General features: G+C 41.6%; 1 protein-coding gene across 1 annotated transcript; it reads left to right on the top strand.

The window, feature by feature from the left end:
- Nucleotides 1-362: 362 nt before the first annotated feature.
- Nucleotides 363-27271, top strand: CACNG1 (calcium voltage-gated channel auxiliary subunit gamma 1). Its single transcript, XM_081316311.1, has 4 exons — nt 363-782; nt 19670-19744; nt 26580-26717; nt 26963-27271. Exons 1-4 carry the CDS (start codon nt 539-541, stop codon nt 27187-27189), a joined length of 684 nt encoding a protein of 227 aa, XP_081172437.1. The 5' UTR covers nt 363-538; the 3' UTR covers nt 27190-27271.
- Nucleotides 27272-27304: the final 33 nt, after the last annotated feature.

Genomic DNA, 27304 nt, shown 5'->3' with positions numbered 1-27304 from the left:
CACACATACAAGCCAACATTTAAGTCTAGAAAGATAACTCAGCTTTCCTTGATGGAATATTTGACTTAACTGGAGAGTAGGACAGACATTTCCAGTTCTACTGCTACAGCCAGATAGTATGCATGACTATGCTTGAAGAGTACGCACAAACCGCAGCGACATGCAAACTGGGGTAGAGGGGGCTTGGTGAAGGAGTTCGTTTCTTATACACAGTTCTGCTTCGTGTCTGATTTCGGAATGCCCTACCTACCCTGTAATTTGAGCAGCCCTGGTGACTCCACCCCTTCTATACATTAATAGCAGTTCCTCCATCCAAGCCAGTCCTGTCATCTGATAAATCCCAACAGGTGTACATGCAGCCGACTGCCCGTCTTCCCCCAGCCCCCAACCTCCTCTCCTCTGGGATGGCAGGGCTGACATTTGAACATGCTTAGCTACGCCAAGCCTTTCGGGAGACACCTCCGGCAGCTCTCGGTGCTCCTTGCCAGAGGAGCAGAAGCAGCACCTAGCCCCTCTTTCTACCCTACGTTTTCCAGCCATGACCGAAGGCAAGGCTCTCAAAGTCCGAGTGACTTTTGCTATTATTTTGATAGGGGTTGCCTTGATGTTCACAGCAGTGGTGACCGATCACTGGGCTGTGCTGAGTCCTAAGGTGGAGGAATACAACACTACCTGTGACACAGCTCACTTTGGGCTATGGCGGCTCTGTATCAAACGGATCTACGTTGAAGAAAACAAGATGGAGAAGGAACAGGGTTGTGGGCCCATAAGCCTGCCAGGAGGTACGTTGGTTGCTCTGATGCCTATGTAAGCACCTTGGCAGACTTGCTTTAGGCCATGCAGTTCAGCCACGATATTGCTTTCAGCTTAACTCCCTGGCCTGTTTGTTCTCACTTCTTTGAGGTTCTGTCTCTCTTGGCATAAATTATCCAGGCTACTTCCTGGTGGTTTTATAGAGGAGGGAAAAATGCATTAAAAGAAAACCAGAGAGAATGGGCAGTCACAGACCTAATAGATTATTGGCATTCAGCATCAAGAGTGGGAATGTGATTGAGTGCAAAGAAAGGTTCTGGGAAAATATCTCCACGCTTCTCACGTAATTGATCAAGGTTTGAATAGTTCTGCACACTTAAAAGCCTAGATCAGGGGTGTCAAACTGCCGGCCTGTGGGCCGGATGCGTCACGAAGAAACCGCGCCCACCCCATTGCCGGCAATGGGGAATAAGTCGCAATATGTCATGACACGTCACGTGATGTCGTGAGTTTGACACTCCTGGCCTAGACCCCCCCCAAGGATCGAGTTTGAATCATATTGTGCATGGTTGATACATAGTTTAGGTTTTGATTATTTCCAAGGGTTGTGATGCCAGGAAAAGAGCTCACTGTCAAGCTACTCCTTTGTATGTTTTTACTGTTGGTTTGGCTTCAGAAAAAAATGGGAATGGGGGGATCTTTTCCATTCCACTAGACTGCAAGAGAGGTGTCAAGGTAGAATAAATAAAGGCTACTGGAGTATGAATTCTGCATTGGGAATAGGACTACATAGATTAACCATACAGATAGTCATTGGTTTATGACCACAACCGAGACAGGGTGGTAAGTCAAGTTGGACATGATTTTATGACATTGGACAGTTTTTATAACATTCGTTAAGTGAATCACCACAATGAGTGTTTTTTATTGGAAATCAGTAAACTCGGTCACAAATCATGATCATATGACCATAGGATGCTGCAACCAGTCATAAATGTGAACCAGGTGCCAAGCACTTGAATTGCAATCACATGACCCTGTAGGAGGGAGTGTTATGACAGTCGTAAGTGCAAGTACAGGTCGTAAGTCGCTTTTTGCAAGGCTGCTGTAACCTTGAACCATCTTTAAACAAATGGTCATAAGTCAAGGATTACTATATACTGCTGTGAAAAAAGAACTATGAAATGTTCTAGAGTTGAGAATAGGATTCTTTTTTTGGGGGGTCCTTGACCCTGTAACCAGATTTACAGAGCCTTCAGAACAGATAACTCTCTTCAATAAAAGAAGACCCAGGGTGATTGTATTTGCAGAATGAATAAGGCAAGATAGGAAGCGGGTATCTATGCCCCTGTGTCTTTCTATATCTATCTAACATCTATCTATCTATCTATCTATCTATCTATCTATCTATCTATCTATCTATCTATCTATCTATCATCTATCTATCTCTATCATCTATCTATCATCTATCATCTATATCAGACATGTCAAACTCGTGACATCACACAACATATCAGAACTTTTTCCCCATTGCTGGCAATGGGGTGGACGCGATTTCGTCATGACACATCCAGCCCGCGAGCCGGCAGTTTGACACCCCTGATCTATATCATCTATCTATCTCTATCTATCTCTAACATCTATCTATCTATCTCTATCATATCTATCTATCTATCTATCTATCTATCTATCTATCTATCTATCTATCTATCTATCTCTTTCTATCATCTATATCTATCTATTATCTATCTATCTATCTCTTTCTATCATCTATATCTATTATCTATCTATCTATCTATCTATCTATCTATCTATCTATCTATCTATCTATCTATCTCTTTCTATCATCTATATCTATCTTCATCTATCTATCATCTATCTATTATCTATCTATCTGCTGCCCATGTAGTTTCAGAGCAATTTTGGGCAGCTTACAACATTAAAAGCAAAGAACCATTTAATAAGTAAAGGAGCCATTTACAGGTAGCCTGGAGGTCTGATGGCAAGGAACAGGATTCCGATTCCTTTCAGCCTCCCATTAGGCAGGTGAGACCCCCCCCTGCCCCCAGCTAGCTTTTCTGCCTTGCAAGAGCTGAGGCCAACTGCAGCCCTCCATTAAGCTCTGCTCCTGCCGGAGGACCCCTACCATCCATTTCCTGCTGTCACAGGCATTCAGAAGGGAAGGCATCCTGGTGACTCACTAGTGCTTCCAGCAGCCCCAGCATCTTGCTAGGAAGAGCCTTCCTGCAGAGGGATGTGTTGGAAAGGACTTCCAAAGGAACAGCATCTGCCAGGGGTCCCAAAGCTAAGAGGCTCCAGCCTCCCAGGGGCCTCTCATGCTGCCATGTCCTGTCCTGAGGCGAACATCTCAGAGGGAAGTAGGGATGGGTGAGATCACCCAGATTGTTTTCACATTTTTGCCAAGGGAAGGGAAGGGAGAGAGAGGGAAGAAGCAATTAGACAACTTGTGCTATTTCTGGTTCTTTTAATGGTTGGGGAGAAAACCTGATATCTGAGAGACCACTTATCTCCAACTGGTGCTTCCCGCCCAGTACATTCCAGCAGAGTGAATGTACTCCAAGTCCCCTCCATTGGACATTGCCATCTGGGGCCAACTGAGGAGGTGCAGCCCCTCCCCCCCACCCTCTGGAACAGCATCCCCCTAGAGATAAAGAGGGCACGCCCCTCCTCTCTCCCGGAGTGCCAGAAGGCCTTGAAAATCTGGCTTTGGTCCTAGCCTGGACCTGATGTTTATTATTTGTGCCATGGCCCTTGTTCTGTTTTGTCATTTTTGTTGTCCATTCAATTATTTAAATCTGGGCTTTCTGCGTGATTCAATGTTTTTACCTATATAGCTTTGCATAGGTAAAATGTTTCCTATAGCTTTGCATACCACCCAGAGTCCACTGGAACTGGGCGGCCAATACATTTAAAATAATAAGTGTTAACAAGTGCATTTTCATTCACTACAATGTGCTGTGCCTGTCCAAACGTCTTCAAGTAAAAGAAATACTGGGGTGGGGTGTTGTTGTTGTTTTTGAATGTGGGTTTATCCAGCATTACGCTCAATGCCGTGACAATGTTGACGCAGGTCTTTTACAAGTAGCTCTTGACTTAACGACCATAACTGGAGCCAAAATTTCTGTCGCTAAATGAAAGAGTTGTTAAGCGAGTTTTGCCCCATTTGACAACCTTTCTTGCCACCGTGGTTAAATGATGCGCTGCAGTTGTTCAGTTAATAACCCAGTTGTTAAGTGAGCCTGGCTTCCCATTGTCAGAAAGTTGCAAAAGCTGATCCCGTGACCCCCGGGAGATTTCAACTATCAAAAATATGAGTCAGTCGCCAAGCAACTGAATTTTGATCACATTGCAACAGAGAAGGCCCCAACGGTCATAAGTGTAAAAAACAGTCATAAGTTAATTTTTAGTGCCATTGTAACTAAATGAGAGGCTGTAAGTGGAGGACTACCTATATTACGCATTCTTCTTATTTTCAAGAAAAATCTCTTGCACTGTGCAACCTCATCGCCTATCTTCATATGTCATGTTCTTTTCCTTTGAAAGTATAATTCTACCATCCAGTGATTGCAAGGGTGCGACTTCACATATTAGTCCGTGGCATAGCCCTATTTTCCCATCAAGGGAAATTGCCTTTTCTTAACATGCTTATCTTTCTCCTAGCCAGAACATTTAGGTCCACACTCAACTTTTTCCAGTACCATCCCTTCATCAATGCTTTTGCAGTGAAAACATCTTCCTTCTCACTCTCTCTGCTGGTGGACCATAGGTAGTCCTCCATTTATGACCAAAATTGGGACTGGGATTTCCATAAGTCAGGGCGGTCACAAAATGATTTATCACATGACCAGACCTGATTTTACAACAAATTTTAACTGAGGTTATTAAGCAAATTACACAATCGTTATGAGAACCCTTAAGCAGTCATTAAGCAAATCCCCCAATTGTCCTTGATTGTTGGAAGCAATTGCTGGAGAAGTTGCAGATCACAGTCACGTGAATACAAGATGCTGCAACTGTCTTTACCCTCTGCAACCTTCATCTGCGGACAGCTTTGTATGAATGAGCAGTTAAGTAAGTCTGGACCACTGGATTGCATTGCACAGACAGCCTGGGGAACTGCAACCGTAGGAGTCTGGTCCACAGCTCTTTGCCCGGCAAGGCAATAGCTAGGGCGCTTCTCCAGGAAGCCTCACAGAACATAAAAAGAATAAAAATACTATATACAAGCTTCTTGTGGGCAGGAGGAGCAGAACACTCACAGTGGCTCCAGTCCCAATTTGACCTAGCAAACACCCAAAACTGGCAGAACCCGAGACACTTTCTTAATGAGTCCAGACTATAAATATATGTCGATAAGGAGCCTGAAGTGCAGATGCCTTTGCAGAAATTGGTGTTTAGTTTCTCTGGGTATGGACGGCGTTGCCCAGCTGTCGAAGGAGTCTAAGAGTTGCTGAGCAGAACTCAAGACCTGACTACTTCAACTAGTCAGTGAAGCAGGCAAGAGGGAAAATTCTGTTTTAAAACGGGAAACGCTATGGTTGTTTTTATTTATTTGTATCTTGCCCTTATTAGTTTTATAAACACCTCAAAGCACCAAACATATCCAAGATTACCTTCCTCCTCCTATTTTCCCCACAACAACAATCCTGTGAGGTGGGCTGGACTGAGAGAGTGAGTAGCCCAAAATCACCCAGCCGGTTTTCATACCTAAGGCAGGATGAATAATTCACCATCTCCTGGTTTCTAATCTGGTGCTTTAACCACTAGACCAAACCAGCTGTAGATAACTTTAAACTGTCATAAATACAGATTGGGAAAGAGTAATTGTTGTGTAGTGGGTTCTTGAAGGCATTGACCAGACCAATCTAATGCAACGTGTTTTATTGCAAGAATAACAGAACTGAACTCAACCAACAGACTGACAGATATTTATACATGCCACCACTAGGCGGTGACCAATCAGATTTAAAGCTTGTTTTCCCGCTCAAATATAAACTTCAGTTTCCCTCCAAAACAGGTTTTTTTTTTTGGAGACACATTTTTTTGGGAGACACATTTAAACAAAAACACATTAATGGTCAATATTAATACTTAACAGTAATCATTATCAGTTTATGGCAGAAAACAGGGGTTATAAGCTGTTTTGTAGTGAGGGATAAGTGAGAAAACGGTCTTAGTCCAACAAAAGTTGATCTAGCTCTCTTATTATTATCTTTACAGATAGTTCTCAACTTACGACCACAATTGAGCCCCAAATTTCTGTTGCTAAGCAAGGCAGTTGTTAAGTGAATATTTCCCCCATTTTACCACCTTTTTGCCATAGTTGTTAAGCAAATCACTGCAGTTGTTAAGTGAATCATGGGGGTCATTAAGCAAATCTGGCTTCCCAGATTGACTTTGCTTGTCAGGCTGGGAAAGTGACAAATGGTAATCAATTGTATGACCCCGGACAGTGCAGCTGTCATAAATATATGCCAGTTGCCAAGCCCCCAAATTTTGATCATGTGACAATGGCAAGCGTCCAAATTTCGATCACGTGACCATGGGGATGCTGCAACAGTCGTAAGTGTGAGAAACAGTCATAAGTCACTTTTTCCAGGGCTGTTGTAACTTTGAATGGTCACTAAATGAATGGTTGTAAGTCGAGGACTACCTGTACTGACCATACAATGTGGGAGATTTCTCTAGCCTTACTTGAGGCTGAACTGATGAGGTCTGCTTTGCTAGTACTCCTACCAGTATCCAAATATCCGACTTGAAGGGATCATCTCATACAGTACTTCTTCCTCCCTCCTCTCTTAAGGGAGTAATAAGCAGTCCTGAGAAAGAACCCAAGAAATTCACTAAGACTGGGACACACACACACACCCAACCCCTGGGTCAGGGACTGGCACCGTCCACAGCCTGCCTGGGCCGCACAAGTGAGTGAAGTCCCATCCACGTATGCCCAGGTTGCAGGCAGCATACAAAACCACGCACCTTCGGTTTGTGAAAAAAATGCTTTTCACGGAACCGATCCCTGGCTCCCAAAAGGTTGGGGGCTGTTGAACTAAGGTATTTCCCACAGTCTGAAGGAAGACCACTGTATATTCTCATAGATCAGAATGGAAACTGACGATGGAAATCTGGGTTCTGTTGCCTGTGGCACCCACTCGCCAACCTATCCCCTTGCCTGGAAATCTACCAGTCTATCAATCAATCATTCCGTTGCATGTAAAGAATTCTTTCTACCCCACTGAAGGATTCTTTGGTTATTTATTATGATTCATAATATTAACACTGAGTTGAAGCGCATAACATCACTTTCAGATCTCAAGAGATTGAAAGCTCTCGCCATGATGTGGTAATTATTAATTGCACAAAAAGGCAAAGACGGCTGCAAGAAAAGATTTTTTATCAAAGCCGAGGAAATAAATTGAGCAGCAATGACTGAAGCTGAATGAATCTATAAATCAAGGTGGAGACGGCAGCCCCATCATCTTGCAACAAGAACCACAAAGGCAACCTCTGAAGAGGTTTCACAACAAACACCTGGGTACCTGGAATTCTGTGGCAGCCTATATGGCGGGGGGCAGGAACGTTTTAATTATTTTCCAACACAGCTTGGAGAGAACCGCAGGAGTTCCTATTTATCTTTCAGTGCACTGCCTTTTCCCATTCCAAGCGCCTGTGATTATCAAGAGAAAGCAAGTCTAAAGACACATTGAACGCTTGCCATTTGTTAGCAGGAAAGCGAGCAGATGATTGCAAAGCTTTCAGCCCTTTAATTTAATTTTGCGAAGCACTAAGTGTCTTGAGAGCACTATAAAAATAATAAAAGATAATTGCGGTGAGCAACAAATTGCAGGATCTGCCATTCTGAAGAAATGTGAGAATTTCCAAAGAGTCTTGGATGACAGGAATCCGAGAAAAACAGCCAGTGTTGTTATTTACAATCCATTTTACTAAAATTCCAAGAATGCCCATCAAATCGTTCTCTAAGCATGCTCATTGACCCTGCACTCTCCTCCCTCAGCAAACCAATGTTTGTTAGGGGCCATCAATTCTAGTCATGCTTCTCATAGTTAACTCACCTTCTCTATAATTGCCTCTTTGTTTATTGAGCAGATTTGAAAGGCAACGGAGACCCGTGAATCTCTTTTCTTGACACATTGCCCCACCTAAATGCAAGTACATGCTGAGATACAACAAAGGCACAAAATACACTCCAGCTGCACTGTTAGGAATCTGGTTTATGAGCTTTAAATTCAGCCATTGATTTGATAAGGAAGTAGATTAGCATTATCACTCAGTGAGGATGCTTAACATAGAAAGTGTGCACAAGAAAAGATGGATGCATGGTTGATGCATGGATGCATGGAATAAATAGATTGATAAATAAGAGAGATAGATAGATAGATAGATAGATAGATAGATAGATAGATAGATAGATAGATAGATAGAAAATAGACAGATAGATGATAGGTAGGTAGATGAAGAAAGAAAGAAAGAAAGAAAGAAAGAAAGAAAGAAAGAAAGAAAGAAAGAAAGAAAGAAAGAAAGAAAGAAAGAAAGAAAGAAAGAAAGAAAGAAAGAAAGAAAGAAAGAAAGAAAGAAAGAAAGAAAGAAAGAAAGAAGAGAAGAAGAAAGGAAGGAAGGAAGGAAGGAAGGAGAAAGAAAGAAAGAAAGAAAGAAAGAAAGAAAGAAAGAAAGAAAGAAAGAAAGAAAGAAAGAAAGAAAGAAAGAAAGAAAGAATAAAGGAGACTGTAAACAACACCTCAGCCCTGAGAAAGGAGGAACGCTGAAAAAGAGACTCAAAACAACTCCACCATGATCCTGTATCATACATGTCACTAATTTAACAACTGAAGTGATTCACTTAACAACTCTGGCAAGAAAGATCTTTGAATGGGACAAGGTCACTTAACAACTGTCTTACTTAGCAATGGAAATTTTGGATTGAAATGTGGTCGTAAGTCAAGGATTCCTGTATGTTCAATAACAGGAAGTAGAATATTCCATAGGAAGAAAATAAGCCTTTAAAAATAGAGTAACAATTAAATAATCATTAAGGGGCAATGCAATGGATACTTACAACTTTGCCAGTGTGTTGTCTATTTTTCCCAGGTCAAAAAATAATTCCAGGTCAACCAGTTAACAAATATCCATTCTTTATTTCCTTTTCAATCAATTCATATTTATTAAAAATAAATCCCCTTGACACAGGGATATTCTTTATCGTGAACTTACACAAGTATTATCTCTACATAAGGAAAAGAGGGTTTGTGCTTTCCAAATTAAAACTTTAACCTGAATAATGTTTCATTGTCCCTAAATCCACATAACAAAAAAGGAATTCAATTTCATTTATTTGAACGTGGTCATACTGTCCAGGCTCACGTGCCTTCAATCTCCTTTGGAGAGCAGATATGCTTGACTTCCAGCTCTTTTATAGCATTAAAAAAAGAAAAGAAAAGAAATTGGGTTAAGAATTAGAATGTAAACTGGTATTTCATGAGACGGTGCTGGCAGGTTTTCAGAAGAGGGCTTGTGTTTCACGTTTGTACTGGACCCAAAGTACTGCTTGGCCTCTAATTTGAGCAAAGGAAATGAACTTGCCGATTATGATTTTTGCCAGTTGAATGTATTATTTTTTCCTGAAGTTCAACTCTTCAGAAAATATAGCTTCAGATACATAATCATTAAATTAATTTCCCTTCCCTTAAGCTTATATATATTTGCATAAAGTAGAGCTGACATTGATTTGCAAATCATTACATTGTTTTAATAAGATAAGCAAAGTATAAAGTCATGTCATGATTTGCCTTGATTTTTGCAGGCAAGCAAGGGATGAAATCCAAATAGCTATTTCCAGCCTTGGTATGTCTACCCTCACTTGGCAATAAACCACCCTGTGTTCAGTGGTGCTTATAAAGAGAAAAGTATGATGCAGCCTTAGGCTTACACAAGGCCAGCCCTCTATTTGCTCTGTCTCTCCTGCATACACAAACCTACCACAGCTGTACCATATCATAAATCAAATTCAAAAGCAGCTTATTAGGAGATGCAGGGCACCCTCTATCATCTACCAACCAACTCTCTATGTCTGTCTGTCCGTCTGTCCGTCCGTCTGTCCGTCCATCCGTCCATCTGTCTGTCTATCTGTCTGTCTGTCTGTCTGTCTGTCTATCTATCTATCTATCTATCTATCTATCTATCTATCTATCTATCTATCTATCTATCTATCTATCTATCTATCTATCGTTGAAGCAAAAATCTTCATCAGGGTCCAGTCCAAGTCGGGAATAAACAACATGGTGACTGCTTTAGAAAGAAGGTTGTTGTTTATTGAAGAGGAGAGCCAGACAGAAAGATGGCTCTGGGAGAAAAGAGAGAGAGCATTTATAGGAAGTGGGTTTTTATACACTCTGGGGCTCTTGAGGTTGTTTCCTGTTCCTGTTTGAGGCTTTGTATTTCCTGTGTCATGTACTTTGACCTGAGTCTGAGTGTGCCCCTTTGGCATCTGTGGGTTGATTCTGTTATGTCCTGTCTTAGAATTTGGGTGGGGTATGTAAATTTTAAGGTTCTTTGTTTTCCTAAGCTTTAGCTGGAGGGCTACAACTTTCCTGAATGGATTGGTACATCTGCATTTCTACAGAGCCGGTTTCTGCTTGGGGGAGGGAGATTTGGGGCTATGAAGAAAAACTGTGCTTTTCTGCCTCTTTAAGTTCCTTTGAGGAACTATAATATTCTGCCCTTTTAATATTTCCTTCTTTGGGGGGGGCCTGACTTCCCACTCTATCTATCTATCTATCTATCTATCTATCTATCTATCTATCTATCTATCTATCTATCTATCTATCTATCTATCTATCTATCTATCTATCTATCTATCTAATCACCTATCAACTATTATCTATCTAATTTATCCTCTCCTGGCAGCTCCTGACTTCACAGATCTAAGTAATCTTCTTTGAATTCCAGCTGTAACATTTTTCCTACTACCCCCATGTCTGACAAGCCATGTTCCACTGTTACATCATCATTAGCATTGTCATTCAATGAATTCTGGAAGACATAGATGCTGCATCATCCAACAGGTAGCACAGGCATGGTTCCTCCTGAGACAGCTCTCCCAAGACTTTCTGTTGCCTTCCTGAGGCAAAAGCCAGGATGCTCCTCTTCCCACTTCAAATGCAGCTGCAGCCAGAGCTGGATCTAACATCAGCCCTACAATGAGGAGAGAAAGAGGTTGCAGGAATGTTCAGGGAAAGCTGTGTTCCCTAGCAGATGGGCCAGCCAGAGGGAGCCACAAGAAGACTCTTCACTGGTACCATCTCCTCCTGTGGATGAAGTTGGCTGCCTAAGGTGGAACAAATATGCTTTATGTTCAGAAATTCAAATCGCCAGGATGTTTTGCGAACAGTGACCGTTCAGCCACTTAGATCAGCTGAACCACTGGAGATTAAATGATCGTAACTCTGCTTAATATTGCATTAGCAAAATGCTTTTTAGCATCTTTCCAAATTTCAAACTGGAGTTGTCTTTAGGAGCATAAATTTGTATTTCATCCATTGCATTCATCTGACAGGTTATTTGGGATGCAGGATACCCCAGTGATGTGTGTTGTGTTTGAGGTGGTAGCTGATAGTGCTTCAGCCTTTTCTTATGGTATTTCTTTCAGATTAAAACTGCAGTTGGCTTTACTTGATTGACACATGTGTACAATGCTAACCTGACAAGATGTCAGGCTTTGCTTGATTGACACATGTATAGAACGCTAACCTGTCATGATGCCAGTCTGGAATAGACAGGCTCATACAGTCATAGAGTATCAAGTGTTAATACTGCACAACAGGAGTCTGAAGAAAGGCCTGTCAGAACTAAATAGAGAGGATTTCATTACCTTGTCCCTGTCAAAAAGCTGGCTTTTTAGAGTGAAATAGATTGGACTGGATTGGGCTAAGCTGGGCTAGGCTAGACTAGACTAGATTAGAATGATGGGACACAACTTTTAAATAATCAAGGCAGGGGTAAGGAGGATAACTTTAATATGATTCAAAGTTTTGGTTTTTATTAATAGTGAAGCTGAGAATATCCATCCCTCTGGTGGTTTATGGATTGATTTATTGAGGTAGTCATCTGCTTGAGGTATATTAGTATGAATTGTGCAAATATTTGCAATTTATATTCAAACATAACCAGAGCTCTACTGGATCATACCCCGGCTCATGTAGTCCAGCGATCTATTCTCCCAGTGGCCAGCCAACGGCAGAAGGAAGCCCACGAGTCTCCCAGCAAATGGCCTTCAAAAGCAATGCCATCAAAGCTAATAAAAATCAATTCTCATGTCATCTATGAATTGCTGCAACCCTTTTTTAAAGCCAGCACTACATCCCTTGGTAGAAAATTCCAAATGTAAATATGAGTACTGTAAAAAAAATATATATCCTTCCATCTGTTCTGATTTTTCCAAGTGTTAATTTCCTTTGGATCTAGTCTATTGGGAAAGGGAAAATAGCTTCTCCTTGTGAGGCGTCCTTGGTGCTCTCTGAGCTTGCCTGTTTTCTTGCAGATGTTTCATTAAACAAACTAGATAACTAGGTTACCTAATTTCAGTAAGGAAACCTCTGCAAGAAAACAAGCAAGCTCAGAGAGCACCAAGGACCCTTCATTTCAACCCTGAGCTACAAATACTCTCTTTTATTAGCTTCTCCTTATCTACTTTATCTATAAAAAGGTAAAGGCTCCCCCACACATGCGTGCTAGTCGTTTCCAACTCTAGGGGCCGGTGCTCATCTCCGTTTCAAAGCCGAAGAGCCAGCGCTTGTCCAAGGACGTCTCCGTGGTCATGTGGCCGGCATGACTAGACACCAAAGGCGCACGGAACGCTGTTACCTTCCCACCGGAGTGGTCCCTATTTTTCTAGTTGCATTTTTACGTGCTTTCAAACTGCTAGGTTGGCAGAAGCTGGGACGAGTAACAGGCGCTCACTCTGTTATGCGGCACTCGGCTTTATCTATACTATACATAATTTTGTACACCTCAAAATTATGTAGCCTTAGCATTTCCCTCTTTTATTATGATTATGGTGGTTGTGCTATTTTACTGTATTACTCTTTTTCCTGGCCTTTGAGCATAAGCTTCTGTCCATACATTATAGTATTGATTGCATAGCAGTAATTGTTTAATTAAGAAATGCTCTAATTCTGATAGCCCAATCATGCCTCCTTATCAAGAGTTGACATTCTTACAAGCAGGGCTTTTTTTGTCATAGAACGCTCAGAACTGAGTTCCGGCACCTTTTTTGGATGGAACCTTGTAGGGTAGGCAAGGCGGGTTGTATGACATGTGTGAGTTCCAGCACCTTTTTCTTTTACAAAAAATGCACTGCTTACAAGTAAGAAATCTTGGCCAGTAGTAAACAAAAAGCTGGGTTTACCCAGCTCTTAAGGTTCAAATCTGGTCAGTTTAGCATTAGGCTCTATCTAACAAGATGCAGTTCAGTGTTAGAAATGTAAGGTCCTGCACCTCGGCAAGAAAAATCAAATGCAGGTATAGAATAGGCAGGACCTGACTCAGCAGTAGTAACTGTGAGAGGGATCTAGGTGTCCTACTGGACCATCACTTAAGGATGAGCCAGCAGTGTGCTGCAGCTGCCAAAAAAGCCAATGCAATCCTAGGCTGCATCAACAGAGGGAAAGCATCAAAATCCTGAGAAGTGATAGTACCGCTTTATGCTGAACTAGCGAGGCCACAGTTGGAATACTACATCCAGTTCTGGTCACCACAATACAAAAAAAGATGCTGAGATCCTAGAAAGAGTGCAGAAAAGAACAACTGACAAGTCATAAAAGAGCCAAGGTTGCCTACTCATAGTCTAGCCTAATGAAGAGAATAATTAAGGGTAACGCAATAGCTATCTTCTAACACTTGAGGGGCAATCACAGAAATGAGGGGGTTGACTTAGTCTCCATAACTCCCATTGCTTCTTGCAGTACAGGAAGCAAAGGTTGGAAGCTCATCACAGGGAATGGAACTAAGGAGAAACTTCCTGACAGTGAGAGCAATTAATCAATGGAACCCTTGCCTCCTAGAGTTTTGGGTGCTCATCTCTGGAGGTATTCAAGAAAGGATTGGACAACTATTTGTCCAGGATGATATAAGGTCTCCGGCCATGAGCAGGGGTTTGGATTAGAAGACCTCCAAGGCCCTTCCAGCCCTATGATTCTGTGATTCAGTCCAGTCCTGTGACCACACGGTGGCAGGATGGTGGGCAAGGCTGGGCAATTGGATTCATTCAGTAAATTAAACTAATGTGCTGTATAATCCCAGCCTTGAATATGATCACATTTGTTTTTTTGGGGGAAAAAATAAAATCTGTTTGGGAGAATGGCAATAAAATATATAAAATAAAACATCTGTTGCACTTGTATTTTCAGCAAAGGCATCATGGACAACCTCTACCGCTTCCTGTCTTTAGCCAGAGGAGGTATTTTGTGAAAAGTTATCTCTCTTCCTCAGCAAAGCCAGCTCATTTCCCCAGCCCACCTCCCATTAAGAGAGTCGCCCAAATATTCCTGCAGGCTGTGCGGTCACAAGCACACACTCTAATGTTTAACTCCCACATACACACCTGATAAGATTGCAATGATAGGTGATCATTGTCTGCTTTTAATGTATTTCTGCACTTTATTTCTTTTGGCCCACAGTCAAATAAAACAATCATCACTACTGCATATTGAGAAAAACAACACCGAAGAACACAATTTCCACAGATGATATCGGTACAAATGCACTCTCCTTTGTTTTGCAATGTAAGTTCATAAAGACGAGCTTCAGGGAGCAGTAGAATAATAGACACAAATCTCCTTTGATTTCTCTGCCAAACGGCTCAGTCACACATTTTCCGGGGAGTGGATGGAAAGTGATGAGGTCTCTTAAATGAGATCGCCCAGTTCCAATCGTTCTGACATTAAGCAGGAAGCTGTTTTCCTAGATCATGTTTTAATGTTTTCCCCGCTGCCAAATGCTTAGGCTGAACAATACGAATAGCTTAATTTGCCTTTCCTCCCTGTTTTTGCATCCTCATACCAAAATAAGGGTGGGCAGAGCAGGGCCATTAATATGGTCTTCTGGGGTGACAGTGTTACCTCTTCCACTGGTCCTCCTGATTTAATGAAATCCCTGTTGGCTAATAGCTGACAACTACAGGGTCCTCTGTGGGCAGAAGCCAAGCGCTCTGACTTCTGCTCTGAACAGGCTATGGGGATCTGCAGGGAATGGGGCTTTGAAGAACTAAATCTTTTGCTGCCCAGTGCAGGATCCATGAGCTCTCTTCCAATGGAAGTCAGAAGTGAGGACTTCATGGTCATGAAGCTTTTTAGGAAAGCACAGGCACAGTAACAAGGATAAACCTTAACCCCCTCCATCTGCCCCACCAGTGGGCACTTCTCTTCACCGACTGAGTCTCTCAAGCTGAACGGTGTCAATTTCCCTCCATCTGGCTGTGAGGTGGGAAGGTCATGCAAGTTTGTGAAACTGCTTGACTGATCATTGTAGCTTTCGCTCTGAGTAAAACTAAGGAGTGGCTTTTTTATATGCAATCCACGATGGGGCTCAATTTCATGTCAACAGTTTTGCCTGAACGTATTGGGCAGGAAAGCTGCTGCTACTGCCTCCATTATGAGCTCGTATAGATAGACCTCATTTAGTGACCACAATTGGGATCATTAACTCAGTTGTTAAGTGAGGTTGTTGCTAAACGAAACCACAACTGTGCTTAGGATATTACTACAGCTTTCCTTTGTTTTACAGATCTGCAAAGGTCATAAATGCGAGTTATTTTTTTCATCACCATTGCAACTGCAGTCACTGTACAAGGCGGTTGCCAAATGAGGACTAGCTCTAATGGTATATGGAATGTCCTTGAGAGACAGAAGGAACAGCTGCAGCCTAGACAACCATCTGACAAATTAAATCTGAGCCCAAAGAAATGGGGCAGAGAAGCCATCTCAGAAGGGACCCTTCCTAGATTTGGGAAGATTAAAAGTAAGAGATGTGAGAGATACTTTCAGACTTGCAGGAGTCTGAAAGTATTGGTCTGAAAGTATTAGCCTTTTGAGATAGGACTAGAGAAGAAGCGAAACTATGAGGACTAGCTTTATGTTTATTCTAAGGTTATATTAACAGAATCAACAGGATCGAAATCAACAGAATTAAAAACAGAATTAACAAAACAAAAATATGTTGAGCATATTTTTTCTACTTTATTCTGGGGAGGAAGTTGAAAGGCAAAAACAGAAGCTTAAAATTTTGCAGAGCATTCCTTAATAACCCCTACTCATGCCCAACTCCCTTGGATGGCTTGAAGAGCAAACTGGTTGCCTTAAATTTCTGCAATTCACAAAGCCACAATTTTACCCTTTAACTACTTTGAAAGTACTAAGGAGAAACACGACTCTGAAAACGTTAGTTGACCATGTCCTAAGGTGCTTTTTCTAGAAGGCAAGTGAACTTTCTTCATTTTTTTCCCTTTGAAAACATTTTGCTTCTCACCCAAGAAACTTCTTCAGTTCATGGTTCTTGCATGAGAAGCAAAATATTTTCGAAGAAAAAAAACTTAGCAAGTCCACTTGCCTTTTGGAAAAAGCATCTTTGGGACAACCATGACCTGGATGTTTGAGAATCCCCGTAGGCATTCATGTCATAATTCATTATGCTATATTATTAACTGCATCCTCCCTAGCCCTCAAGCAGAGGAAAGGGAGGAAATACATCTCTCAGGATGAAAAAGTGGGTCTCCGCTAATTACAGTTTATTCAGTAATCTGTAAATAACCAAACCATGATTTAGTATGCTGGATGAACAGGAAGCCAGCTGAGCAATTCCCGCCCAAAGCATACATTAATCTAAGTAATGTACGTGTAATGTGTAAAAAAGAACTGGGGAATATTAGAAGTATAAATAGCATTTTAAAGGAAGTTTCAATTAATAGAATTGAAAATCAGATTTTATACCTGTTTTTGTCTTTAACTTCCACTTCCTAAATCAGCACATCTTCTTTTTAGTACCTTATGGTGCATTTGTGAGCCTCAGTGTTGCTGCTAAATATCCTGCAAAGACTGGGTGTTAAGCTGAGAGCATCAAGGTGAAGACATCAAATCTTGTATGGCCAAAAGAAAAATACATTTAACAAGATCATAGACTTGTTATAGGCATCAGGTAGAGAGCAATAGTGCTAGGAGAATCTGCCAATTTTTCTCCCCTGTATACTGTGGATGGAAATAGAAGGTCTATTCTGGATAAAAGATGACACACCTGTCTCAACTGGAAAGATAAGTCCTGGAACAGGCAAGGGAAGGAGATTGAGATGACATCAGCAAGAGGAAGACATCTGTCAAACTCCTTGCTCAGTCACTCCAAGGGAATACCCTAGAAAAGCTCATCAGCAATCACACAAAACTGCTCATGTGTTACACAATAAAAGCAGTTCATGCAAACAGTGAAATTAGCCCAAATGGAAGCCTGATGGCAATGTATTGGCTGGGGTGATGTCGTGAGAATGGCACTGTGGAGTCCAAGTTCACCTCTATGCTCAGACGCAGCGGTTCACAAGGTTGGAGGTCATCTCTTCCAACTTCCACCAGAACATTTGTAATAGATGAGCAACAACCTTCTGGATATCATTTCAATATTCCAGCATTTGAGGGGCTGCCACAAAGATGAGGGGGTCACATTATTCTCCAAAGCACCAGAGGGCAGGACAAGAAACAATGGTTGGAAAGTGATCAAAGAGAGAAGCAACCTGGAATTAAGGAGGAATTTCCTGACAATGAGGACAATCAACCAGTGGAACAGCTTGCCTACAGAAATCATGGGTGCTCCATCACTGGAGATTTTTAAGAAGAGACTAAACAGTCACATGTCTGAGATGGTATAGGTTCTCTTGCTGGACTAGAAGACCTCCAAGGTCCCTCCCAGCTCTATTCTATTCAACTTTAGCTGTTGGGCAACTCCCAGCCTGTTCCATTGGCTGGCAGTGTATACAGTCAAAAATCTCCTCCTGACCTCCAGTTGTAAACTACTTTCTTGTAGTTTTAACACACTGGCAAAAATAACAACAACCAGAAGTCTGGTAACACCATATCTGGCGAAAACACATTTAATTAAAAGACATGAGTTGCAACTCACTGCATCAGACGCTCAGGGAGGCTAGACCAGGGGTGGGCAACCTCGGCTCTTTTATGACTCATTGAAGTCCATGAGTCATAAAAGAGCCAAGGTTGCCTACCCCTGGGCTAGACTGATGTAGGCTTTAAATTGGATTGAATGGAGAGAGGAGGGGGGGGAGAGGTTGGTTATGCAGATTCAGGTATAATGTGATTACAAGGACTTGATCAATTAATACATGTAATCTGTTAAAACCCATTGTGCTTGTTGAGATTTTCTGAGATTGCCTGAAGCTTTGGCATTGTTGAGTGAGGTCAACAACATCTCACTTTACTGACACTCTTAAAAACCCCACTTTTCCAAAATGTTCATTTTGAGGTCTGAGGTCAAGTGTCCTGGGAGGGTGAAATGTTTTGATATTTTGATATCCTTGTTTTGACTCCTGGTGTCAATGTTTGTGTTCGCTAATTCTGTTATACAAAGTTTGTCATATTTCTTCCATATTGACATTACTAGAAGATGAACCCAAAGATGAGGGCAAAATTTATGTTGCCAAGCAAGACAGTTGCTAAGTGAGTTTGGCTCCATTTTCTTGCCACAGTTGTTAAGTGAAACATTCAGTTAACTTAGTAACACGGTTGTTAAGTGAATCTGGCTTCCCCATTGACTTTGCTTGTCAGAAGGTCGCAAAAAGTGATCACATGACCTCGGGACACTGCAACCGTCATAAACACATGCCAGTTGCCAAGCGACAAACTTTGATGACATGTGGGGGACGCTGCAATTGTCGTTGTGAAAAATCAACATAAGTCATTTTTTTCAGTGTCCTAACTTTGAACAGTCACTAAAGCCTTGGTGGAGCAGTGGGCTAATGCCTCCTTAAGTAACAACAGCTGCCTGCAATTAGTGCAGGTTCGCATCCCACCAGGCTCAAGGTTGACTCAGCCTTCCATCCTTCCGAGGTAGGTAAAATGAGGACCCAGATTGTTGGGGGCAATTAAGCTGACTTTGTAATAATGCCGCTTGGGGTGTGTGTGTGAAAGCCCTAATAAGCAGGCATATACATAGAATGAAGGCTATTGCTAAGCTTGTAAGCCGCCCTGAGTCTTCGGAGAAGGGCGGGATATAAATGGAATTAAAATAAAATAAATAAATAAATAAATGGTTATAAGTCAATGACTACCCGTAATTGCCTTAAATGCACAGGTTAGTACTAGCCATGGATTACATGCTACGATGTTGTAGGCATGGCTGAAAGATAGAAGAAATGAGAAATCTGTGCCAAAAATAAAGGTTCCAATTTTAAAAATTTTGATACATTTAAAGAAATGGAGAATCTCATTGCTCTAGGCCTGAATGTATAGGTGGAATATGTAAGGCCTCAGATCCCACCCACTTCATTGACATATTGGACATTTGAGAAAGGATGTGCAGAGTAAGTTGCCTGTCATAGTGTTTATTTGAAGCAATAGATAATTTTCATTAATAAAAAGTCAGCTTTTAAAACAAAAGAAAAGCAGCAAACAAATGAAACCTATTTAAAATTGCACCACCCTATATTATTTTCTGCCATGTGTATCATTAGTTCCAGTGGGACTGAATTCTAAATAAAAATATATGGGATTACTCTGCATATTTCCTGTATCCTTGTCTGTTTCAGGATTCAATAAAAATGAAAAGAATTGATTTGGACAAAAAGTATTAATTTTTTTTCATTTTCTTCCTCTCTCCTCCTTCCTTCCAGAATACAACTGTTCCTATTTCACACACTTTGTCTCAGGAGAAAGCACTGAGATCTTTCAAGTATCAACACAACGAGGTAAGAAGAATTGGTAAGCTGGCAACCTCTGCATCCAGTTCTGGTCACCACATTACAAAAAAGATGTTGAGACTTGCAAAGTGGTAAGATGATTAAGGGCCTGAAGACAAAAACATATGAAGAATGGTTGCAGAAATTGGGTATGACTAGTGTAGAGAAAAGAAGGACTAGGGGTGACATGATAGGAGTATTTTGGTATTTGAGGGCAGTGCCACAAAGAAGAGGGGGTCAGCTTATTCTCCAAAGCACCAGAAGGCAAGGCAAGACAAGAAACAATGGATGGAAACTAATCAAGGAGAGAAGTAACCTGGAATTAAGGAGAAACTTCCTAACAGTGAGGACAACTAACCTGTGGAATAGCTGGCCTTCAGAAGTTGTGGGTGCTCCACCACTGGAGGTTTTTAAGAAAAGACTGGGCAGGCACCTCTCTGAAATGGTATAGGGTCTCCTGCTTGAGCAGAGGGTTGGACTAGAAGACCACCAAGATCCCTTCCAGCTGTATTCTGATTGATTGAAACTCTGCATTACAACAGTAATACATCTTATGCCAAAATGTATCCAGTTCATCAGATTGGGATCCAGCTCCAAACAAAGATGGGATAGTTAAACTGGCTATGGAGGAAGGATAGCTAAGGGTACAGATGAAAGAGATGAAGAATCATATCACATATTTATGGAAAGATGAACCTGAAGTCAGCCCCATCAACTTTGGAGGAATATATTGAGTAGTCTTCCTTATCATAGTATCCTCCACTTGCGTTGGCACCAACACTGAGAATTCTTATGGAATACAGGACAGAATACAAAATAACAGTGTTGGAAGGGACCTTGGAAGTCTTCTAGTCCAATCCTCTGCTCAATCAGGAGTCCCTATGATGTTCTGGACAAATAGCTTCTTCTTAAAAACCTCCAGTGATATAGCACCCTCAACTTCCGGAGGCAACGTTTTCCACCAATTGATTTCAATTTTTCAGTTCTAATACATAAGATGGAGTAGTGGGCAAACTTACACCTACATGTGTCAATGGAGATTCTCAGTCATCCAGGTCATGTTTGTTCCAAAGGTGGATTTTCAAAAGACAACTGGACTTTGTTTTCCCTGGAAGACATTTTGTTTCTCATCCAAAAGCTTCTTGGATGGGAAGAACTGAAGAAGCTTCTTGAATGGGAAGCAAAATGTCTTCAAAGGAAAAACACAGTTCATCTGGCTTTTGAAAAAGTACCTTAGGGTTACACCCACATAAGAATTTCTCGCTTGACAGGCTTTCTGGGTAGTGAAAATGTCAGACCTGACAAGCATTTCCATTTGTTCTAAGAAAAGATCACACTTAAAGAATTCGCCAAGGTTCTTCCTCTTTATTCAGAATAAATGAGTGACAGCCAGCCTTTGGCTGCTTTCAGCATGGGAGAAGAGCCTTTAGGTTTCTCTCATTAGAAAAACTTTTCCTAGACTCATATTCGTAAGTGAACTTTTTCAGTAGTACCGCTGGATGTGACCCAATGCTTCATTACAGCATTGCGAAGTTGAAATAGCTTTATTGCAATTGTGCAGTGAATGTGCTTTAACTATCCCTCTGGGTTAATTGTTTCTGGAGTGATATTTTTAAACAGATTAACTTACTATATCTGTGGGGGGGGGGAAAGGTAGGTATGTCGTACATCCTTGTTTTTAGTCTTAAGAATGATTTAACAGATGGCTCCTACGACAAGAGTCTAGTTGGAATTTATTAATGCAGGGGTCTCCAAAGTTGGCAACTTTAAGACTTGTGGACATCAACTCCCAGAATTGCTATGCTGACTGGGGGATTCTGGGAGTCAAAGTCTGAAAGTCTGAAAGTTGCCAAGAGTGGAGACTCTTGTATTAATCAATGAGCTCCTTGCAAGTGTTGATGTAGGAGATGATCAGACTGAGCCCGAAGGAGGGGGGGGGGGTCAAATGCATCATCAGTCACTTCATACCTACATCCAACCCACTTGAATTCTGTTGACTCTTATCTAGTGCCAATTTGCTTTGACTGTCTGTTACTAGTTCAGATCCTTGTAGAGAGCTTAAGCTTGCAATAAATCTTTTTATATTCATTTTGAGCTGCCTGGACTTCTGATTTCTTGCTCTTGACAGTTATTTTGCAATGGAGAGCTGAATCATGAAATGATGAAATTGAGAAGATGTATCCAAGCCCTGCTCTCAGCATCCCCATGTGTCTGGCTGACATTAAAGAGCAAAGTGTTGGTTAATGTGATGGGCAGGAGGCAGTTTCAACCTTATCTGGATCTGGACCCCTGCTGGGACAGAACAGGGAATACCAGCAAGCACATTTTATTCTAGAATGTACCGTGCTTTCTAAATGTCTTTGAAACCTTTCTGCTGAATCCACAAACATCTCTAATAAAGAGGTAGAAAAATTAGAGAGCAGCAGGATTGCTATGAGCTTTTTCTCCTCCCTAATTTAGCTTGCGTTCTGTGGCAGATGATTCTAGAAATGAAACAGTAGATGACAGGACCATTTACATCTGATTCATCTACAGCAGGAAAAAGCAAACTATTATCCAATTTAATTTTGTACGCTAAAACTATTTGTTTTATGCTGTAAGGAAATTAGCAATCTCATCCTTGTTCACTGTATTATTTTCTTGCAGTTCAAGAGTGTCCTTCAGATGTATTTTCAAGTCTGTATGTTCAGTAGACCGCTAGCCTTTATAAGCTTGCTATTAAGGTATTCCTCAACTTACAATCACGATTAAGCCCAACATTTCTGTTGTTAAGTGAGACATTTGTTGAGTTTTGCCCCCATTTTACAACCTGTCTTGTCACAGTTGTTAAGTGAATCACCACAGTTGGTAAGCTGTTAAGTGAAACTGGCATCCCCATTGGCTTTGCTTGTCAAAGTCCAAAGGCTGCAAAAAAAGGATCACATGACCTTGGGACACAGCAATGGTCATAACTATGAGTCAGTTGCCAAGCATCTGAATTTTGATCACACGATCATGGGGATGCTACAAAGGTCGTAAGTGTGAAAAACCTTTTTCAGTGCCATTGTAACTGAATGGTCACTAAATGAATTGTTGTAAGTCAGGGACACCCTGTATGAAAATGAGAGCCAGTTTGGTTCAGTGATTAAGACACCAGCCTAGAAACCAGGAGACTTCTAGTCCTACCTTAGGCACGAAGCCAGGTTGGGTAATTCTGGGCCAATCATTCTCTGCCCCAGGAAGCAGGCAAGGGCAAGCCACTTCCCAAAAACCCTTGCCAAGAAAACTGCAGGGACAGAAAAGACTGGTGAACCTATAGTTAAATAATATCTTTTAATTTTGTTGATCCTATCCTTAAGTCTAAGGAGGAGTTAGAATCAGAAGGACATGTCTGCCATTAGTTTACATACTTACAATCTAGAGAAAGATTTAAATCAGACAAAAAGAGTTACGGGTTTGATTTTGTGAAAAATGAATTGGAAATCCTACTGTACGGTAACAATGAACGTATTTGTTCTGTACCAGCCTGCTACCGGCCCTGCAGAAGAAGCAGGGACAACCCCTTTACAAACTGCAAGAGGCTGGAATTAAGCCTGCCACATTTATTAACATAAAACAGAGCAAACAAGACACCAACCATGAAACAGGAGCTATGAAACAGGAACTAATCAAGCGGTTGTCTTCAGCAAACCAGCCCTCCCACGCATTCCCCTTTTATACAGTTCAGGGCATGGCTTCTCTCTGCCTCCTTCCGAGGTGCCCCATTGCCTTCCTCTGTTTACTCCTGATTGACTGCCTCCTGCGTCGGGCGTCCTTGAACAGGGCCAGCTGTGGGTCATCTTCATCCACGCTGTCAGGCTCACACAGCTGGGTCTCCGTCGTGACCAGGTGGGAGGGGCCTGGCTGAGGGCTCTCAGCAGCAAGATCTTCAACCCCCTCAGCAAGCTCTTCAACACCCCCCTCCTCCTCTGAGTCATCCGACCCAACTGCCGAACCCACAGGCTGACCCTGAATCACAACAGTATTATTGCAGAGGTCTATAAACTGTTATTGAATTTGAATTTGGAGAATGAATAGGTAAAGCACTACATGATTCAGTGTGCATGGAAGTTTGGATATAATGTAATGCTTGAACTATGGGAGACTATGTGGGCAAAAGGTTTAAAATTTACACTAAATTATAATTTAAAAGACATTTTATAAGATGATGTATCACTGGTATTTAACATCAGATAAGTTGTCCAGAATGTATAAAGGTATTTCAAATAAGTGTTGGAAATGCAAAAATAAAGAAAGGACCTTTTATCACTTATGGTGGACATGTGACATAGCAAAGAAATATTGGAATAGGATTCACGTCTTAATACAGAAGATTCTCAAAGTGAATACGAAGATAAAACCAGAAAATTTTCTTTGGGGTTTAATGGAAAAAGACTTGGCAAAAATTTGGAACTTTGATGCTATGTATGTTGATGGCAGCAAAATTACTTTATGCAAAAAACGGAAGGACACTTTGATTCCCACAATAGATGAATAGCTGCAAAGTTGTTGGAGATAGCAGAGATGGCTAAACTGCTTTGATTAAAGCAGGGCTTTTCAACCAGTGGTACGGGTACCACCTGTGGTACAATGGCACCTGGCAGGTGGTACATGAACATCCTAGAAAAGTGGTATTGGGGGAGGGGAAGGAGCTGAACCGGTGGCAGCACCGCACATGCCTGAGCGAGAGACGGCTGGAGCTGCAGGGCTGTCAGGGCTCAGTGGAAGCGCCATGATCAGTGCTTCTTCGGGGCTGTCAGGGCTCAGTGGAAGTGCCAGGATCAGCGCCAGACTCCAGCTGGAGCCCGGCGCTGATACTGGCACGTCTGCTGAGCCCAGAAGAAGCGCCGATCAGCTGGAATGTTGCAGCATCTCCAGGGTCTTGTGATTTACATTCAGATGTTTGGCAATCAATTCATATTTATGATGGTCAGAGTATCCCAGGGTCATGTGAAGTGACCAAAACCTGCTGCAACCACCCAGCAGAGGGGGGGAATAAAAATCAAACACCCCCACCCCACCCCTGCTGCCAATCCTCAACAGAAATACTCACAACAATGAAAACCTCGGACAGGAGGAAGAGCGCCACCGGGCGGGCATGCAGGTGTCTTGCTCGGCTGTGGTTTGGGGGGCACTTTTTTCAGTGCCATTGTAACTTCGAACAGTCACTAAACGAGCTGTTGTAAGTCAAGGACTACCTGTACTTAATCAGTTTTTTCCTTTTTTTGGGTCAAGTTTTTGATACCTTGCTAGGCAACTGGTGGTATTCAGATGTTGCCATATCCTAAAAGTGGTACAATGGGTGAAAAGGTTGAAAATCCCTGGATTAAAGACAAAAACACAACTACTTTTGTTTGTACTTGGAAGCCACTTTTGGACTTTGTGCTCGAGATGGAAAAAAAATGAAACTTTGGTTTTGGTTTTTACCAATTAGATAGGTTTGTTGTTGTAAAAATGGCTAGTTCATACTATTATGTAAAAGTAAAAAGTTGAGTTTTGATGTTATTATCTTATTCTACTGCACCAAAGGGAGTCAGATGTCAATGCCTTTTCTTTCTTTTTCCCCCTTTTTCCTATACTTTCCACTTCCTTTTTCCCTCCCCTATCTTTCCTATTATTTTCTTTTGAATTTTTGTATCTTATACTATTAATAATAATAATAAAAGAAAAGTAAATAAGAAAACTGCAGGATTTGCCCTGGTAATCTCCCGGAGAAGATGCAACACGCTTTGTTGAAGTAATCTATTTGATCATAATGATCGGCTATTTTTATTATTATTATTATTTTAATTCCATTTATATCCTGCCCTTCTCCAAAGACTCAGGGCGGCTTACAAGCTTAGCAGTAGCCTTCATTCTATGTATATGCCTGCTTATTAGGGCTTTCACACACACCCCAAGCGGCATTATTACAAAGTCAGCTTAATTGCCCCCAACAATCTGGGTCCTCATTTTACCTACCTCAGAAGGATGGAAGGCTGAGTCAACCTTGAGCCTGGTGGGACTCGAACCTGCACTAATTGCAGGCAGCTGGTGTTACTTAAGGAGGCATTACCCCACTGCTCCACCAAGGCTCTTTTTTTTATTGTTCACTTCAGAGAAAATCTTGTGAATGCACGAAAGGAAAGAAAGAAAGAAGAAAATGTACAAAACTTCTCAAAAGCATTAAAAAAAATGCCCCAAAGTATTTTTAACATATATCCCTGCATGTCATATTAGTTTCTCAGAAAAGAAATTAATGTGTATTCTGGAGCTGATTATGATTTTTTTCTAGAAGACTAGAAGATCAAACAGTGAAGAAGGGAAGTATGTTACCTACTGAATCAGGAACACTACAATTACATTCATAGAGTCACTGTCCTGCCATCTACATTTTTAGTGCTGAATTGTTTCCTTGACTCCCATCATGCATTGCACAGTTAGCTTATGCTTCTCCTATTTCTGAAGCCCTTCCCTTCTGATTGCCCAGAACGATATATTGCTCTTATGGCAGACGTCCACAAGGATGTCCACAGTATCAAGAAGACAGCCGGAAGACAGCCAGTGGCACAGATAAAAACCAGGTGGAGCTTTGACTGATGTGACCACCATCTTGACTTTTCAGACTGTCCTCTATGGACAACCCTTTGATAGCTGACAGTAGGTTCATGCTTATGTGTTACTTTCCCACTGCGATTAGAAGAGTTGTCAATGACTGTTTCCTTTTGATAGAATCCTTGGTGCTCTTTGATCTTGATTGTTTTCTTGCAGGCATTTCATTACCAAACTAGGCAACATCATCAATGCTTTTCTTTTTTCTTTCCTTTTTTCCCCCCTGCCTTTTCAGAATACAGCATTTCTGCAGCTGCCATTGCCATCTTCAGCATGGGCTTTTCCATCATCGGAACCATTTGTGTCCTCTTGTCCTTCCGGAAGAAGATGGATTACCTCTTGAGGCCAGCTGCCATGTTCTATACGTTTGCAGGTGGGAAGGTAGAAATAGGAACATCAGCTTTACTGCATGGGCCACATTTAGGCAGGACAGGAAGAAGGGAGATGGTGGGAGAGCAACATGACTGAAAGAAAGATGGGGTTGATGCAAATAGCTTTGCCAGTCTAATCCAGAAGTCTAGGAATATCTAGTGATCGACCTGGAATTCAGTTCAGCGTAAAATTGGAGAGGAACAAATCAGTGGCCCTGCTCACTGCTTTCTTTTCCCTTCTCTCCAGGCCTATGTATTATCATATCTGTGGAAGTTATGAGACAATCGGTCAAAAAGATGGTTGTGAGCGATGACACAGACTGGATAGAGTACTACTACTCCTGGTCCTTCGCCTGTGCCTGTGCCTCTTTCGTCTTGCTGTTCCTCTGTGGAGTGGCGCTTTTGCTCATCTCCTTGCCTCGCATGCCACAGAACCCATGGGAGACTTGCATGGACGCCGAGCCAGAGCATTAAGTCTTGTCAGCTCATGTTGCCACTTCACCCATATCATATCCCTCCTGTTCCTCAATGATATATATATATATATGTGTGTGTGTGTGTGTGTGTATATATATATATATATATATAT

Source organism: Vipera berus (assembly GCF_964194415.1).
Source record: "Vipera berus genome assembly, chromosome: 2".
NCBI lineage: Eukaryota > Metazoa > Chordata > Lepidosauria > Squamata > Viperidae > Vipera > Vipera berus.
This window is presented reverse-complemented; position numbering and strand designations above follow the sequence as displayed.

What these genes read in the sequence shown, in the direction of transcription:
- CACNG1 (XM_081316311.1), top strand. Translation starts at nt 539, where the DNA reads ATGACCGAAGGCAAGGCTCTCAAAGTCCGAGTGACTTTTGCTATTATT. An exon ending in GCCCATAAGCCTGCCAGGAG is followed by an intron (nt 783 to 19,669) that starts GTACGTTGGTTG and finishes CCTTCCTTCCAG; the next exon opens with AATACAACTGTTCCTATTTC. An exon ending in TCAAGTATCAACACAACGAG is followed by an intron (nt 19,745 to 26,579) that starts GTAAGAAGAATT and finishes CTGCCTTTTCAG; the next exon opens with AATACAGCATTTCTGCAGCT.